General features: G+C 39.0%; 1 protein-coding gene across 3 annotated transcripts in view; it reads right to left on the bottom strand.

The window, feature by feature from the left end:
• Nucleotides 1-2,273: 2,273 nt before the first annotated feature.
• PROSER1 (proline and serine rich 1) overlaps nucleotides 2,274-15,571 on the bottom strand; it is a 21,390-nt gene continuing 8,092 nt past the window's right edge. For 2 of the 3 annotated variants that reach the window (XM_072850311.1, XM_072850313.1), the window contains 7 exons: nucleotides 15,006-15,089; nucleotides 13,972-14,050; nucleotides 11,573-11,668; nucleotides 11,410-11,454; nucleotides 7,410-9,171; nucleotides 6,595-6,742; nucleotides 2,447-5,242 (listed from right to left, as the gene is read on the bottom strand). In XM_072850311.1, coding sequence (XP_072706412.1) covers nucleotides 5,120-5,242; nucleotides 6,595-6,742; nucleotides 7,410-9,171; nucleotides 11,410-11,454; nucleotides 11,573-11,668; nucleotides 13,972-14,050; nucleotides 15,006-15,089 — 2,337 coding nt within the window. In that variant the 3' untranslated portion in view covers nucleotides 2,447-5,119. Of the gene's footprint in view, nucleotides 2,418-2,446; nucleotides 5,243-6,594; nucleotides 6,743-7,409; nucleotides 9,172-11,409; nucleotides 11,455-11,572; nucleotides 11,669-13,971; nucleotides 14,051-15,005; nucleotides 15,090-15,571 lie in introns of those variants that run through there. The other variant, XM_072850312.1, reaches the window with a different exon arrangement.

Genomic DNA, 15,571 nt, shown 5'->3' with positions numbered 1-15,571 from the left:
ATCTGTTGCTTGTTATTTGAGAAAACATGAGAGGTGGCTTTTCGTATGTAATTTGGGGTTGACACATAGCTGCATTAATTATATGGCTGTTTTCTGTGGGCATCCATCATCTAGACTATCGCTGAAGATCTGGCTCCAGCTTCAATTCACTTAAGTCTTCATCCCTGCCAGTAATCACATTGGCCCCAGACGGGTCATTCAAAGCTGACTGCTTCCCAGAGAACCCTCTTTCAGCTTCAGAGAGAGGAAACTACACCGTTGAATGGCTGTTTTAAATCACAGTGAAAACCATAAGCACGAACAGCTTGCAAAACTGGGATTGACATGCTTATTGCAATACCCTCCCAAATATGTGACAATATCCATTTGAAGTCATTTGTAGCATTTTCCTAATTATTTGGCTTCTCACACTGAACTGTAAGATCAAACCCGTTCAGGACAGATGCCTACTAGTAGGGTCGCAAAGGTGAGCAGTTAGAAAAATGTGCTTTAATTATTTCAGAAGCAAAAACATAACATGTAACACTACCCCAACATCTTTTTTTTTAATTTTAGAGCAACTCAGTTTTATTGAAAACTTTATTCCAAGCCATTTGAATGCCACAATCTACACAGCTGCTTATACCATCAGATAGATGAGCAAAACATATTAAAATCTAAGAGAAATAATTGCTCCCTGCTGTTTATTGATAATTCCCTGAGGTGCTTGTAAATATATCCCTTGAAAGGTGACTAAAGCAGATGGTGTTTTTCTTTTATGTTCAGGAACATCACTGTATTAGTTTCTCCATGTTAACTTCAGCTGCACTTTTATTCCCCATTTCAAATTTTGAAGTCAAAGGCAGGGCAATCTTAATCCTTTCTCCTTGGGGCTATACTGGGGCATGTGGATAACTGGTGTCCTGAAGTGCTACAAAACACTCAGAGAAGAAAATACATGAGGGCTCTGGAGCAAAGCAGTTTACAAGCTGCAAGTTCACTGGTGCTGAACAGCCTGGCACAGCCCTGTGCCATGGGGCAGTACCACAAAGAAAACCAGTTAGAGTCCAAAGCCACATTAGCAGGCCTTATTGACGCAGAAGCAACATTAGATGAACGTGGTTCGGGTCGGTGGCAGTTCAGCTATTTCCACAGTGTGCTGATGTAGCTAAAGCCTTCAACTTCTGTTCCAAAAGCAGCACAAAGGCTCAGGTCAGGCATGATGATTAGGTGCTTACCTGTAAGGAGTCCATTCTCCGACAGTTCTCTGCACCCACTGCTACATCTGCAAATGGCACCAGTTCTTTACAATTTCCCTAAAGTATCCAATTGCAGAGACTTAATCCTGCAGACCCAGCACCCACTTCAATGTTTGTTAAAACCAGAAATGGAATTCTTACACACAGACATTTCTAAACAATACCAGTCCCAAAGGTATCAAAGAAGTCATCAGGCAGTCCTCACATGAGATTTGCATATAACAAAGTTGTAGGTTTCAGTTTGTCTTTTTCTGACCTTTTTAGGCCCATACTATTTTCCTTCCCATACACTGGGCTTTGGCCACTCCCTAAAGATTTCTCAGTCTAGTCCTTTCCTGCCCCTGAATTCTGCCCCCAGAATAGACACTAGCCTATTTGCTTCAGGCTCGTCATTCCTCTCCCCCAGATCTAAATTTAGAAGGGACAGGACACAGAGAAGATTAACAGTACCATCCTATTGCTTGTAGGAGCATCCCCATACTGCTCCTCCTCCTCGCGAAGATGGCATCAGCTTTCAATAGCTGAAGGTGGGGAGATGACAGGAGGCACCCCTTTGGTTACACTTCACTAGAGCATGAGTAAATATTAGAGACAGTCATCAGGCAGACAGTCAATCAAACAGGATCACTCCCATCTCAATCCCGAAAAGAAGGCAATTTGCAAGAAGTAAGAACATTCATACCATGGCAAGTTGCCTTCCAGGCCCAGCCAAGCTCACAACACTCACTTGCAAATCAGAGGAAGAAGAGGACAGAAAATTGCTCTCTCATATTCAGTACAGCTGCAATTAAAGCACTTGAAAGAAATATTGAAACTTGTATTTGCAAACACAATCCCAATATGTTCTTAGTTGTTCCAAATAAAATTTTATTTCAAAGAACATTTCACTGTACCTTATCTTTGCAGTCTGTCAACATAGCTGAAATATAGCAGTAACAGGCAACTTGATCAATGAAAAAATCATAGTTAGTCCAGAATTAAGTCATACAGCAACAGCCCTTTCCCAGCACAGGCTCAGTGTAAGATCCAGCATGGTTTGCCTCAGGAGCAGACTTCTCCTTGGCTTTTTAAAAATGGTGCTCAAGTAAGCATTGAAGAGCTCAGGACAAGTCACCCCCTTCAGAAATTCCAAGGCTGGGTCACAGGAGTTTGCTGCAATGCAGAACACAGACTTTATTCCTGAAGAGAAAAAAATTAATAAAAAACAGTTTTACATCAGGAGAAATAGTTAAGAAATTGAAACTCACCTTAATCCTAACCACTGGAAAGTTCAATTTACAAAATCCTGTTCAATATGATTCGCTAAGAACCAGAGAGCCCATTCTAAACAAAAAAACTTGACAGTTTAACGCTTCTTAGCCTATTTGTTCACTTGTCTAACACTGATGATGAGCTTCTATGTAAAACTACACTATCTGTGCATGAAATACTCTTTTCTGGGTAAAGGTAAAGTGGCTAGACACCACTTAGCAAGTACCTTGTTTCAGGAGAATAGCATTTAATACAGTGGATATTCACTACTTCTCACCTATTTTCATTTGGAGAAACAGGGCTTCACAGTCTCTTACGTATCTTTGAGTTGTCTAATGTTCAGACAGAAAAAAACAACCTACACCCCATGACCATTCAATAGATGTTTTCAGAAACAGAGGTACGAACTGCTTACTTTTTGATGAAACACTGCGTAACAGCTGATATCTGGTACTTGTTTTTGACTACAAGGCAATGTGGATTAGTTTAAACTTTGATTGCTTGATGGGGAAACTAGGACTCAAATCAGAGATCAAACTCAGCACCTCAGTAAGGTTACAAAATGCGTACTGACTTTCAACTGTTTTATATTCATATCTCTGGGACAAAAGCCAATTTGCTCGAGAAGATACCTATATTTTTATTTTCTCCTTCTCCAATTGCTCTACAAATCTACAAAGAACAAGTCATGAAAATAATGAGAAGGAAAGTATCATGAAAGATGGCAGAGATTTTTTCCACAGATTTCTTGAGTCAAGATACAAGGCACTGATTTTAAAAGCCGTTCAGAGTGGAGAATCATTAGAATTCAACAGATTTCACAAAATTTAAAAATGTAAAAGTGCACTATGCTTGATCTTTAAAGTAATATGTAAATTTGATTATTAAAATGCAAGACTACCCAACTGCTGACAAAGTATCGAGGATACTATTTAAATTCTTTATCTAAGCACTTCATAGGATATTTCTATTGCCACTCTTTAGGAAACCAATTATATAATTCAGTATATAATTCTGCATGATAAAGAAACAGCATAAGCAAGATCAAACATTAGGAAGTGTCTTAGTAAAAACAAGTTTATTCATCTGTATTTTAGGCAAATATGTAAATAGTCAGCAAAGACTTTTTGCCATGACTGTAAACTTTTTATTTAAAAAAACTGTGTTAAAAACCAATACAGGAATTTCCATTAATGTTCTAAAAAAGTTTGTTCACATCTTGAAAGAAAATACATTAGCAACATCTCCCAGCAGAATTCATCTTTAAAAAAGTAGAACTCTAGGTGCAGAGCTTTTCTACAGTATAGTAGTAGTATAGTATCCTCTACGTTTTAATTCAATCACAGGATTGAATATCATTCATCTCTATTGTCTCTAGAACATGATCAAGAGTTTATCTTAAATAGATGGTATTCAATAATGTGTTACACATTGCCACAGGTACTAATGTTATTATAAGAGTGCACAACTGAATTTCACTAACAAAGCAAGACCTTTCTATATGCTGCATCATAACCCTTCCTAACCAATACAGTTAATTTAGCTATATGCCTTTAAAATCATGTACATTTTCCAAGGAAAAATACTAAAAAATCCATGGTCCAAATTCTGCTCCCACTTACATTCATAACATAAGCACCATCAAGTTGTGGTTTATAGCTGAAAAGCGTATAGAGAACCAGTGAGTTTATGAATATAAGGGAGAGAAGAACTTGACCCATGTCTGTAAACATTCACAAAAGTCTGCAGTCAAAAGTGCCGGATAGGCAGCCTATCCGCAGTACAATTATTTCATTCACAGAGAGGTGTGGGGGCAGGGAGAATGTTATGGAACATTATTTTAGAGGCAAATTAAAATGCTTTTCTGTACTCTGGAAAGACATATTCTCAGCTAGCTAAACCATACTCCAGTAAAACATAGTCCACTTCTACCCAAATACAGTACAGCATCATTTCCTAGCTCTCCTGTTCAGATTCAGACAAAGGAGTACTCAATTCAGCAGCAAGCCCATGACAGTATTTCAAAGCATAAGAAACCCCCCACACCCCTCTGATCTAGCCTCCCCTTAACATACTGCTGATGCTAACAGGAGATCCTCACACATATGAAGAAAAGATCCAAAGAACCATAAACTGACCTTGATCTACACACACACAGGAAGTGTGCGTCTAGATGAAAGATCATCTACAGCTTTAAGCATCTAGTTTCAGTCTAGATCTCATTCTATATTAACCACATATACCATACAAAACATAACAGAAGGATAGGTGTTTATACACACTATTAAGTATACTTGTTCTCCCCATTCATTTTGACAGCCAATTGCTCTATTTACATAAGCATCTGTTTGAATGTTCCTGATCCTGAAAGACACCAAACATTCAACTCATAAGCTAAAAGGAGAGTCAAGGATGCTCAGCAATTTACAGGCTCAGACCCTGAATCAATTAAACGCAATCACAAATTAGGTTTGACATCTGACACAGCCTCCTGGAATCATTTTACCCTCATGTTTTCCTCCTCCTTCCCCAATTCAGACCACACTCCCACTAATGTGGAGACAGCCTTCAAAGTGAAAAGGATCAGGCTCTGTCAAGCAACCACTGCAGTCTTTAAAAATGTCTGGTATTTATTGCCATCCACTCTGGGGCAGACTTGTCTGCAATGAAAATGGTGTTCCTGGTGTTGACGGATAGTTAGCAAAACCTTCAGGCTGAGCTGTATAGTTCTCCAGAGCAGAAGCAGAATGTGCCTTCAAGGAAGAGAAGAAGTTAGGAAACAGCACTGATAAAAACAAAGAAACAAACAAAATCTAAATCAAGCAAAATTTCAGGCACAGTACCAGTCCTACTCAAGCCAAAAAAACCAAAGTATAATCTGAAGTGTGCAAAGAACAGAGACAAGCAATGCACCTATACGCAGATGTTAAACTGTAGTGCAACTACTGCTCTGAAATACCAGAGAATGAGGAAAGCAGTTGGATTAAGAGGAAAAATGAAGACGCGTTAATGGCATTTACTTTCCAGTGGAGTAAGCCACAGCTGATTTGGAAGGCATAGCTTAATCAGGAGCTGTAGTATTTTACTGACTTTGAACTTTCTTTATCTTCATTGCTCGAGGAGCTAAGTGTTAATTTTAGTGACTGGAACTTGTAAACAATAAAACTGATGTTTCCTCAATGCAATCTGCGTATATAGATTTCTACAGAATAAATAAATTCCTGAGCTGCAAAAGCAGCATGGCCTAGATTAAGTAATTCGCTTCTTCCAATCTATTTCCCCTGATACTCAAAAGATATCTGACAACATTCTGCATATGGAACAGTACTTAGACACATGCTGCATTTCAAAAACTGATGTGTCACAGAAGAGAGAAAACATTAATTCAAGACACTCAACTGCCTCTTCTAGTGTTCTGTAGAGAAGGACAAATTTCTTACCAGAATCCTTAATCTACAGAGGCCGTTTTTAACAACAGGCAAACTAAACTTCTGAATACAAACTCTGATGATAATTTTAGTTAACTTATGTAGGTTGATGACTGAAACAAGTTGTTTCATGGACAAGAGAGACAATGAAACTACACATTACCTAAAGCCACCTCACGCTTCTATTACAACAATTGTATTTGTGGGACCTATCAAGAGAAAGGCACAACCACAGCAGACACAAATTCAGGACAACATGATTGTCTGTGTAGAGAGGCACATAACTCACAACAAAGTGGTTTTCCACAGAAATCTTTACATATTAAAATGACTGGAACTGAGCACAAATTTTGCAACTACATGGCCAGCTCATTAGATTTAACACAAACCTAGCAAAAATTTCACTATAATGTCTTTTTTCTTTCACTCCTCCCCATTTTACAAAGAGTTTTCAAAAAGGGTTTAATCACATTCATAACATCCAGAAGCATTGTACATTGGCCTTGAGTAAGAAGTTAATATGAGTTGTTCTTTATCATCATCCTTGTAATCAGTTCTCAAACAGGTTAGGGGTTTTAATAATTTACTGACTTAAACTAATCCCAAGAAGTTAACACGCAAGTACACGCTCAAACGATTACTGGAAGCAAAACAGTATTAACAAATAGGCACGTTACCTGTAGTAGTGCTGACTGTGCAGCCGCACTATGCTGCAATTCCTGTAAGGAAGACTGTGTGGCACTTTGGGGAAAGCCAGGGATACCAGGGAGAGATAAAAGACCAGGAAAAACTGCATTTCCCGGTGTCTGTAGTCCAGAAGTCAAGCTGAAAGAATGTCAAGATGCGGCTATTATTAGGAACATCTACATCGTGTTATATCCTATGTTTCTCTCTCTCTCTAAGCTTATGTCTATATAAATTAGAAAAGCACCTCTTTTTCTAAACCTCATAAAGGCCAGAATTTCCAAACAGAAGCCCAGTCTCTACCCACCTACAAATTATTCATGCACACACAAACCAAGACTGTCTGGAGCACACCTAAGAGGGGAACTCAGAAATTTTTGTACCTCGGCTGTGCCTACAGTTTGCACACAAAAAAACTTTATGGACTGAAGTTAATGCTCAGTACTTCCTTAAAACATAGGAACTTCTAAGGTACTGTCTGCTATTACCTGGATGTGTCAATGGATGCCCACGTGGAATCCATTCTTGTACAAGCCTAGGAGGTGCCAAGTATCCTCATCTGGGAAATAAGATCACTCAGCACCTCACTGGATTAGACTGTCATAATGGGGACTACCGAGGACAACCTATTTAGTAACTACTCTATCAGTTTCTAAAGACAGGTGGAAATCTACTGGTGAACTAACTTTAAAAATTAACTGTAATTACTAACTATGAGTGAAAATAATCTCTACGTCTAAAGTAAAATCAGTGTTTTACTCAAGAGAAAAAGAAATGGTTGTGACCTCCTTCAGAAACAGAAACATACCCAGCCTGTGCAACAAGTGCAGAGTTGAAGTTTGAGCTAAAGGCCGAGGCAAACCCTGGCAGGACCGGAGCCGGAGATGGGGCTGTGGCAGCTGCCGGCAACGGTGCAACTGCTGCTACTGCAGAAGATGCCTGGAGGCCAGGGAAAGAAGGGAGAGCAGGAGTGACAGAGGGTGTGTTAGAGACAGGAAAACCAGGGAAGGATGGGTTTGATGATCCCAGAGGTCCCTGGGCAACAGAAAAAAGGGAAGGGACAGCACTGGACAAGTTAAGCGAGAAGGGTGGAGCAGAGACTGTTGCTGAGGCGGCGAGTCCTGAGAGTACGGCGGCGGTGGAACTCACATGAGGGGCAGACACGGCTGAAGCGGTTGTAGACGGAGTAGCTAACAAAGACCCTGGGAGAGTGACAGGTGGCGTAAGTGCTGGATTACCAGTAAAAGCAAAGTTACTGGTTAGAGATGTAAAAGGAGGAAGTCCATTGAACACAGGGGCAATGGAAGCAGAGGAGCCATGTGGGGCGAGGGAAATGGAGGCCAGAGAACTGGAATTGTTTAGAGGAGCACTCAAAGAGGAGAGACCTGATAGCGCTGGATTCAGGGAACTGGGTAAACTGACTGGCACTGAAGCTGCTGAGGTGTATGCACGCCCAAGCGCCGACAGTCCTATAGTGCCATGAGAAGGGCCAGCTGAATGAGAAGGACCTTTGAAGGCCGAGAGGGTAGGACTCATGGGTTCTGTTTTGACCAGAACTGGGATACTTGTGGCAGCTGGGGCTGATGAGAGCTGCTGATCAGGATTAGTAGGGCTTGTGCCATGCAAGAGGGAGGCTGATGAGCCACAGTTGACTGGCATAATTGATGGTGAAGTGGTTAAAGGTGACTGTGCAGGCAATGTTGGAGGAGTGGAACTAGAATTGGCCACAGATGGGGATGGAAGACCTGGAAAAATGGCCAGCCCAGGTGTGGAGGAACGCTGTGGGGTGGGGGTGGATGATGAAGTATAACATTTGTTGACAGAGGAAGTGGGAGGGTCAGAGCTTTGATTAGCAAGAGCAGATAAAGAAGCAAGCTCACTTGTCATAGCAGAAGGTAAAGCAGATGAATTGATTAATGAAGTGTCATTTGATGTCAGAAATCCCTTTAAGACAGACAAAATTGGGTTAGGTAAGCTAAGCGAACCAGGAATGGTAGTGGCAGGAGAATTAGCAATTGTAGATGGAACAGGACTAGAAATCCCTTGGGCGTTGGGAGGCAAGGACAAAGGGAGGCCAGCGAAAACTGATGACAATGGAGTGGGATTATTAGCGGAAGCAATTGAAGAGGTTGCAGAGAACGGGAGGCCAGCAAATGGTGCAGTAGCAGATGCGAAAGCTTCACTAGGTGCAGGTGTGGCACATGGCGTGGAAGAACCTTGCGGAGCTGGCGTAGCAGTGGGTATAGAAGCCAGCCCAGAAAAAACTGCAGGGATAGGGGTAGAGGTTGCACTGTGAACAGATGTGACAGGAACACCAGGCAATGAAAGGGATTTGATGACAGTAGGGGTTGGGGTGGATGGCTGAGATGTATGGATGGAAGAGGAGACCTGTCCTGGGAAAACAGGAAGGACAGGGGTAGACATGTTCATCCCAGATATGAGTGGAGTTGCAGGTGCTAATGGATGGCTTATTGCCTTGACAGGTGATGGGGTAGGGACTGGAGTAGCAGCAGGTGTTGAAGGATTAGAACCATGAGGAGTAAAGAGCTGATTCGCTTGTGCAGAAAAAGCTGCAAAGAAACAAAACTGGTAAGAATACTTGAAACTGTCAGAAATGTTTGAAATCAACACAAACACATTTTATACAGCATTTCAAAATATGATACACAGGCAATAGCTAACATACAATGTCTGTATATAAACAATTAACACTGGAGCCTATGAAAACAAAACAAAAAGGTACGTACAAACACATCACAAGCTGTACATCATGTAGGCTACCACTCCTCTTTAAAATGATATCTGCTACCTCTTCATGATCTCATGCAAGACAGTTAGACACTCAAATACACTCCATAAGAATGTCTAAGTGATACAGGTAAACACCCTCCCTCTGGTCCCTAACATCTGGCAGTACCCAAACCAGATCTAATATTCCCTTGGCATCAAATCACCTGGGCTCCTCTGCATCCACTCTCACTGAAGGTCAGAATTTCCTTCAGAACCAGTTAATTCAATGTATCATGATTTCAGAGAAGTTTAGTCAACAACTGAAGAAAGCTGATTTCAGGTGCTGGTATTTTTCTTTCCTTCAAAATCAGGTCATTCTCTTCACTGTGTTTCCTTCAGATTTTGATTCTAAGAAGGTACACTTAAATTCATGTATCACACTACAGTATTAAACTAACATTGGCACTTGACCTTATCAACAAATATTTCTGTAAGTCTGAAGTCAGGTGTCTATAATTGAAGCAAGCCCCTGCCACTAGGAATATCAGCTTATATCAACCCTACAAAGTAAGTCAAAGAGATATGAGTCAAGCTGGAGGAAAACAGGCAGGCACATTGCAAATGGTGATGTGAGGTTTAATGGAAAGAAGCTGCATTTATGAACGCTGGCATGTCAAGAGCCTTGATATGACTCTGTCTAGTTACTTGTGGAATGTGAATGTGTTAATTAATAACTCCTCTCAAACAACCCTCATACTTTATTTTACTTTTAAAATAATCTGTTCAACTGTAAGCAAATTACTGATCCAACCAGTCAAACTCATCACCCATAACTCTGTAACAGCTTAGATTTCTCTCTTGCCCGAATTCTACATATACACACACAAACCCAAAAACGGAATCTTTAAAATCTTGGACCTAAGTTGATATGACAAACTCCTGTTTTATGTATCTTGAAACTCTAAAACTAGCAAGTTTGCAAACAAACTATTTCCTTTTACGTTATTCTTTTCCAAAATCCTAGACCCAGATTGCTCGGCTCTGGATTCTGTCCTTTCCTTATCCTGTTTCCAAGCTGAAGACTCTCCTAAAGATCACAGTTGTTAATCCTGACAGCCAAGATAATCACCAGAGAAATACTGCTGCAATAGAAGCCAGAGCTGTTACTGAATTTCTCCTCCTAAGAGAAGATTTTATTCCTCACACTGTATTAATTTAGCTGTACAAACTACCTTGTAAATACATGCACACTTAAAGGGGTATACATGAATAAAGTGATTCTTTGAAACATTTCTGTGGAACCATCCCTGGCCATAGAGGAGAAAAGAAAAAACATAACTTTTTTTTTCTAGAAATATTTACAGGAGCTAAATTTATCATGGCCCTCTTATCTATTTCAGGTATTTGTTAATATGCCTGACTCAATAGTCAGTAGATTCTCAGTTTCTATTTGTCAAACCTAACAAAGTATTATCAAAAGTGTACAAAGTACCACACAAATAGAGACAAAAAAAAAAAAAAAAAAAAAGCCCAACTCTCTCTTCTGCAAAAACAATTGGAATTTAAAGGATAAGACAAAAGTGCAGGTAGACATAGTTGGATGTATCAGTCTAGGATAAGACATTCTACACATGGATTTCAACAAACTATAAACAAAGAATCTGCCTCTCTTGTATTCCTAGCTTCCCATTGCAACTAATATATGAAATTAAAATGTGAATGAGTTTTCAAATAGATGTCCCAAGTTTTACAACTGCAAAGATATTAATGAAGTGCACTACATTCCAAAGAATATTTTGATTTAGTTTTCTACATGATTTCTCACATACTTATATGCTGAAGAATATAAAACTTTAATGAGCTAAAACAAAAGACTGAATTTTAATGTTTCAATGCTTCGAAATACCAAAGGCCTGAGATGATTTTTTTTCTCAACTCTCAAGGGATCCTATTCCAACAGTAGTTAAATACTTAGAAGCTTATGAAAACCCCACTAAACAAGTAAGTTGTTTACATTTTCTGAACAAATAACAAAGATACAATCAACACAAAAATCCCCCTGTGGATTTGCAATTTACCTTGATTTTGGGAAGGTTTTGCCTGGCTGGAAAGGTCCTCATTTTCTAAACAGAGAACAGCTTGTTATTTAAAAGCAAATGAAACTCCAGCAGTGAATGATCCATTTACGACAATGAATTAGAAAAAATACCATCAACATTTTTAAAGGTATGCATGCTTTACCTGATACCACTTGATTAGCAGTGTATGGCGGAGGAGCTGCTAAGCCTGGAGCTATGACATTAGCCATTGGAACTAAGCCAGCATTGTTGTAAGCACCTACAAAAACAAATGCAATACACATCTCAGTTGTCAGAAGAACCCATATCTAAATGAACCAGTAAGTGTTTTTTCCTTTAAAAGAACATTTTCAAGATTGTAAGACATTCTTTCACCAAAAAGCCAGACCAGTTAATCATCCAGGCTGGATGCTGGCTTTTGCCAATGTCTGCCTGAGTGCCATGCATTGTGATCCAAATTTTAGTAAGGGCAGTTCTCTTGAAAGAGCCTGAAAAAGTCAGGTTTCAATTCCTTTCAGTTCCATTTTGCCTGAAAAACTCAAAGGGCAGGAGTGATTCAGAGTGTCTGCAGCATCATTTGTCCTTTTTCTATTCCTAACTTAAAGGCTGTTGCAACTCTTCCTTTAACATTAAAGCCTTGACAAACAAAAGAGCCAAACATACACCAGTGACCATGACCAGCCCTCCAACACTAGTCAGAAAATTCAGAGAAAAATGTCCCTTCTCAAATACTTAATCTATCATTCTTCAATATTTCTTTAAATGTTAAGACATTCAAGTGGGTTAGAAAATTATTTTAATATAAAATGCTTACTGTACTTAACATATAAAAAAACCACCTTTTTTCCTCTCTTATTCTTTGGAGCAACTCAAACTGTTACATAGTTGTGGTATACAGTTCTGATGAAGAACATCAGAATTTAAATCACAGGACTATAAATACACTTCACAGTGGTCCTGAATTAATATTTTAGGCTCATAAAAGCATAAGAACTTATGCTTCATGGGAAAAGGTAGCACTTGAACAATACTCAAAGTGCAGTAATTTGTCATACACAATCCTTTCTGATTTCACACTTTCATAATAGTTCTACCTAACGTTAAGATTTCTTGCATGACAACTCTTGGCTGAAAATCAGAAAAGTAACTAACAATCATTGCATCACTCAGGAAGGAAACGTTAAACCAATATATATGAGAGGCAGAAAACAAAACATCATTCTGACCATTCTGCCTATTGCTTGAAAACAGTCACATTCAGTAGTTTCAGGTCAGCATCTGCAATCTCGTTAAACACATTTTTAATATCTATAAATATAGCATCAGTTATGAGTTCCATTGTCACAAGAGTTTTTTTTAAAAACCACGTTGCAGCCTAATAAGGCCCCACAACCTCAAAAGCTGTTTCATATCCTAAAATGTACCAACACTTACATCCAGTCACAGCCCAAATTTTGTGCCCTAACTTACTTTGGATGGGATTTATTTAATATAAATTTGAGCTAGTCTGCAAGTTTCCTGTATGCTTTCTGGGGAGCAAATCACTTCTAGGGCACAAACCATCAGACTTACTTTAGCTACTAGTAGTGCCCATTTTTTCAAACTGACTATAAAGAGACTTGCAGACATCAAGTTGGTTAGATGACTCACCCTTCAACATGCATGCTAAGAGCTCTACCACACTTTCTTATCAAATACCTTAAAAACTCCCTGAAATCCCTAACATCAGTGAAAAGCCAGCTTCCTAGCCAGAGCATTCCTTGTTTTGCAGTACAGAATGGCAAGATTAGGAAAAGGTTTCAGCTGCTGCTCAAAAAGACCAGAGTCTGACTACATAAGTACTCCAAGCTCTCCTTCCGAAGAAATGGCAATTGCCTTGCTCCCTTCCAAAAATGTCTGGAATCAAACAACTAATGCAGCAAAGAGAGAGGAGCTTATGAAGAAAGACTCAGTCTTACCTGAGGCACAAGGCTAGGAATAGTCAGACCAAACACAGGAAAAGGCAAGCACTATGTCCCTTCTGAGACTGAAATCTACATGCCTAAACTTTTCTTTTAGGAAACCATTTTCTCCCCATTGTGATGGAGAGAAAGTAAAGCTGAAGGCAACTGAGAAACAGATTACCCCTTCAACTGAAAAACAGATTATCTTTCCACCCAATTCAGGGCTGTGCCTGACCATATCCTAAATTTGGTACAACAGCAACAAGTCAACAGACTTGTCAAGCCAAAGCCCAAACCTTGGTCAAACATTACAACAGACACAGCCCTAGTCTTGTCTAACATGCACAATGCCTCTCATAAATGAAATATTTTGTCATCAGAACAGGACTGTGAATTTTCCTTATGATGTGGATGTTGGAAAAAGAAGTCAATATATTCCTCTTTCTGTCAACTCTGCAGTCATGACAGGAAGAGGTAGAAACCAGTACCCAGAGCATGCTTAGGGAGCACAAGCCAATTTCAGATATGATCGTGGTCAGAGAAACTGACACTTGACACATTACTTAAAAGGTAAATGGATGAAACAATAGCATCAAGCTAAAACACATAGAAGCCTTACTTGGTGCAATAGTTGCATGTGGCCGACATGGTGGGATGGGGTATGGAACTGGTTTGTGTGGATTGTAGGTTGATGGAGCCTACATAAACAAAAAACAAACGGAAAAAGCAATAGTGAAAGCATTACCTAATGTTTCTCAGACAAATAGCTAACATTCAGATACTACTACAGACAGCTGTTCTTCACTGGAAAAATATCTGATAGCAAATTTCTTCATAATATCCATAGTGACTGCAAATATTTCACTCTTTCTGAAAAGAATGAAACAAACATCACTAGTATACCTTTAGATTTTAAAATAACACTGAACAGAGGTGGGTAAGGGAACTCCTTCCTGCCTTGTAGGTTTCATACTCTGCAGTCTTGGACTGACTTCTCATTTTAAAGATTTAGCACATTTAAAACTAACAAATACTTATGCAGTTACCTGTCCCTTTAAAATAATACAGCTTAGTGGGAAACATCTCATAATAAAAGTAAAAATAAAACATTTGGACAATACTTCAAAATAGTACCAGGTTCACTGAAAGTTTGTCCCACATGTGTAAAAATTTTGAAATACAGATCAGCTGTGTTGTTAAGAAACAGGAACCTACTTCTAAGGTACTGCTGTAATTCAAGTTTCCAAGATGCAGGCATTTTTATGTTCATGCGGGAAACCCTCAGAGATTGTAATAAAAAAATGCATATATTTGTATCTAAAACTTCCACTAGCTCATGATGAACTACTAAAAATGCTTTTAGGTTTGTCTTCTGCTACTGTAATTTAAATTCTACCTTGAAATGCACATACATTGTATCTGCTAGAGAATCTTATCCCCCACAGATATAAACCAGAGCTTCTTTTCACGTTAAATAAAAAAAAATACTAGGTCATATTATCTTTATTATAGAAGTTTAGCTTTGTTTAAATTGCTGCTCTACAGCCTTCCTGCAACATAACAGCATTTTATACAAAAGCCTCATTGAATTGGCTGGCGGTTGGATTTTGTTTTTCTTAAAGTTTAATTTATTTACTCATTTATTAGACGTACTGGTTTGGATGGTCCAAGTATACGGGCTGCTATTCCCTTTCCTTCATTAGTACATTCTTCTGTGTCCTTTTTGATAGGGGTTCCCTGAAACAAAAGAAAATTAAACTATTCAGTATTAATTTAGAAGTAAATCTTGCTATAGAATTTCTGCCATATTTGATTTTCTAAACTACATTTGAGTTTTTGAATATTCCAAAAGTGATACTTAGCCATGTTTGTTAGGAAAAAGAAACTGCGTTCTAGGCTTGTAAAATGATAAGTAAGAGCATTCCAATAGCTTGGTTTATAACACTGAGCTTTTGTAAAGAGACGCATATTAAATAGTCCATGTTTCTGATGTAATTAGAATTCAGCATTTTGATTTGTGGACACGATAACTTATATTTTGCAGTCCCTTAAGTGTTCACAGGAAATACTTAACATGGTTGTTCAAGAACTACACTAAGATTAGCAGTAGTACTATAGTGACCATATCAGGTCATGTTATCAACCTACAAGTAAGGCTCTTTACACCTCTCCCAATTCTGCCAAATATTGCTGGAGATTACAGTGTTTCCCTTCTATGA

The sequence above is a fragment of the Ciconia boyciana genome, chromosome 1, assembly GCF_034638445.1.
Source record: "Ciconia boyciana chromosome 1, ASM3463844v1, whole genome shotgun sequence".
NCBI classification, from domain to species: domain Eukaryota; kingdom Metazoa; phylum Chordata; class Aves; order Ciconiiformes; family Ciconiidae; genus Ciconia; species Ciconia boyciana.
This window is presented reverse-complemented; position numbering and strand designations above follow the sequence as displayed.